The 2,792-nt window shown below is 43.2% G+C and overlaps 1 protein-coding gene across 1 annotated transcript in view; it reads right to left on the bottom strand.

The window, feature by feature from the left end:
• Positions 1-2,792, bottom strand: part of FYN (FYN proto-oncogene, Src family tyrosine kinase) — a 72,145-nt gene that overhangs the window by 53,755 nt on the left and 15,598 nt on the right. Inside the window, exon 3 of the mRNA XM_007940787.1 lies at positions 408-506. Coding sequence (XP_007938978.1) covers positions 408-506 — 99 coding nt within the window. The remainder of the gene's footprint in view (positions 1-407; positions 507-2,792) is intronic.

Raw genomic sequence — 2,792 nt, 5'->3', positions numbered from 1 at the left:
AAGAATGGCCAGACTTCGTCTCACCTATTTTGGTCATGTTGTCAGAAGGGACCATTCCCTGGAGAAGGATGTCATGCTTGGTAGGGTGGAGGGTCAATGAAAGAGGCGGAGGCCTTCAACGAGATGGATTGACACAGTGGCTCAAGTATAGCAGGGATTGTGGGGCTGGTTGCGGGATCGGGCAGTGTTTCATTCTGCTGTGCATGGGGTCGCTATGAGTCGGAAATGACTCCATGGCACTTAACAACAACAACAACACAGTTGGGACAGACAGTATTATCATATGCTATCAGCCTTTAATCACTCTAGTGAATTTCTTCTCCCACCTGCACAGTGCTAAAGGCACTTTAGTGTTGCAACTAACTTTTAGCAGCAAGGAGTTAAGTGAAAAACAAGATAAAACATACTCTTCTGCCTGGATGGAGTCAACTGGGGCCACATAATTGCTGGGAATGTAGCCTGTCTCTCCAGTTGTCAAGGAGCGGGCTTCCCACCAGTCTCCTTCCCTGTGGAGAAAGGAAGAGAAATGAGTAAGTTGACTGTTTTAGTGTCCTGCAGTCTCAGATTCAATGCTCTAGGTAGAAGGCTATCTCCTGTCATTCTACCAGCTGACTTCACCAGCCTCACTCTTTTTTTTTTCAGTCAACATAACTCCCAGTAGAGGTCAGATGGTTTTCAATCTGAACTGAACCCAGCTTTGTCTCTTAGCTGATCTGTGAATTAAGATTGCAGGACGCTGGCCATAGAGGGTACTCTTTGGACAGGGGCATGTTTTGCTTGTAAAGTATCTCTAACTTGGACTAAGGGGAAGGAAACCCAGTCTCAGCCTACTTAAGTAAAACATTATGCATACTGATCAACCAAGAAAGGAAGCCTATTAGGAGGCCCAGTAAGGGACAAAAGTATGGTTAATGTACTTGACTGATGACTGGAAAGGACGAAGAGTCAAGTCCACTCACAGGTGCCTCAGAAAAGAGGCCTGGAGATGTACTCTGAAAAATCAGCCTTTCAAATCTACTCCAACACACAGGGGGTCAACCTGACTCAGAATTGACTCAACAGCAAGTGGTAAAAAACACCCTTCTGCAGGTAGAGTGATAGAGACTATGCTGGCTTAAGCCTTCCTTAGACATTATGGTACTGAGGTGAGTCTGGATGGTGGGAGAGCAAGAATGGGTGTAGCTGTGTGTGTACAGGTACAGGGGAAGAAGAAAACTCACGATGGGAGTAAGATTTTTAGTTACACCTCACTTTGTATTGACCAATGTTCTATGTAATAGTATGGTTGCAATCTGTGTGGCTCCCTGTGCTGTATATGGAAGAACATGAAACAAGGCTTTTAACAGTACTCTCAAATTGAAACAAATTATTAAATTAAATGGTTAAAGTTCATATGCTTTGATTCACTGTTTCATGCATGACAAAGAGCAGGAATACAGTGTGTGCTGCTTCTTATGAACAACAGATGCACCTAGGTCTGTAACTCTGGTATCTCCTGAGCAACCACAGATCCCGCCCCCAGCCTGGGGTCAGGAGTGGGAGGGGCAAGGGAGGGCAGAGTTGTTTTTGAGCCAATCAGAGATGGCACAGGCTTCTGGAGTGCTAAAGCTGAAATGAAGCACCTGACACCAGAGGCCCAGCTCTCTCCCTCCGTTTTTGGTCCTTAGAGGCAGCAAAAGAAACCAAAGGCCTTCTTCTTCTTCTTCTTCTTCTTTTCTTTTCAAATAACTTTCTGGCTGGACTCTGTGTCAAAGCTCTCAGCCCGGGAAGAAAATGTGTTGGCTTCTGGCCCTGGTAAATATCCTCTCTCCAGACTGAGTTAGGTGGAGAATGACCAGCCTCCAACATTAAACTCAGGTCTCACTCTAGAGTCCCAATCTCCACACAGTGATTCTCTGAGCAAGGGGACTCAAGACTCTAGATATGATACAGTATAGCAACCGAGTAAATGGTGACAAGCCAACATGTGCAGTTGTGGAAAAGTGCTTGGTGGCCTTTTTAATAAGTAACACGGGAAGTCCACAACAAAACAAAACAGGGTTCTGGCAATAGTTTCTTAAAATTTATATTTTAATAAGTTCCCTAAGATCTCCTTTTCACCTGTTAAATGAATTTAAACAGATAAATCAATCAAAAGAGGAAGGCAATTGTTCTCATACTCATAAAGACCTTTTATGAGATATTTTATACCTACAGAATAAGTTGTGAAGTAAATACCTGTGAACCCACCGTAGAATCTATACCTTGCTACTCCCATATCAAGTCCCTTTGCCCTTTGACTTTCAGGTTCAGATTCTGTGAAATTAAAAATGTCACCGCTTAATACTGGTCTCATGTCTATGCCTCTCACCCCCCAAAATAAATATATTCAATTGTTAACATACAATCTAAGTACATATGTAGAAGTTTATTTTTTCTTTAAATGTTATGTGTGTTTAAGGAAATGACTTTGTAGACAAGATCTTAACTTTATGGTGACAAATTTTACTGCTTTGAAATGCCACTAGATGGAGACATTTCACTGTAGAAAATAACAATAACCATCACATTCATAGTCTCTGTCTCTCACACACACACATACACAAAATGTCCCCCCCCCCCCCAAAAAAAAAGTGCTTGTAGCAGAGGATTATTTTTTCATGCAAGGTAACTCTCACTGAGTTTGTTGTTGTTGTTGTTATGTGCCGTTGAGTCGTTTCTGACTCATAGCGACCCCATGCACAGCAGAACGAAACACTGCCCGATCCCGCGCCAGCCCCACAATCCCTGCTATACTTGAGCCCATCATCGCA

Source organism: Orycteropus afer, unplaced genomic scaffold (genome assembly GCF_000298275.1).
Source record: "Orycteropus afer afer isolate SDZICR_OR568_19922 unplaced genomic scaffold, OryAfe1.0 scaffold00072, whole genome shotgun sequence".
NCBI lineage: Eukaryota > Metazoa > Chordata > Mammalia > Tubulidentata > Orycteropodidae > Orycteropus > Orycteropus afer.
Note: the sequence above shows the minus strand (reverse complement) of the source record. Positions and strands in the feature narration are given on the sequence as shown.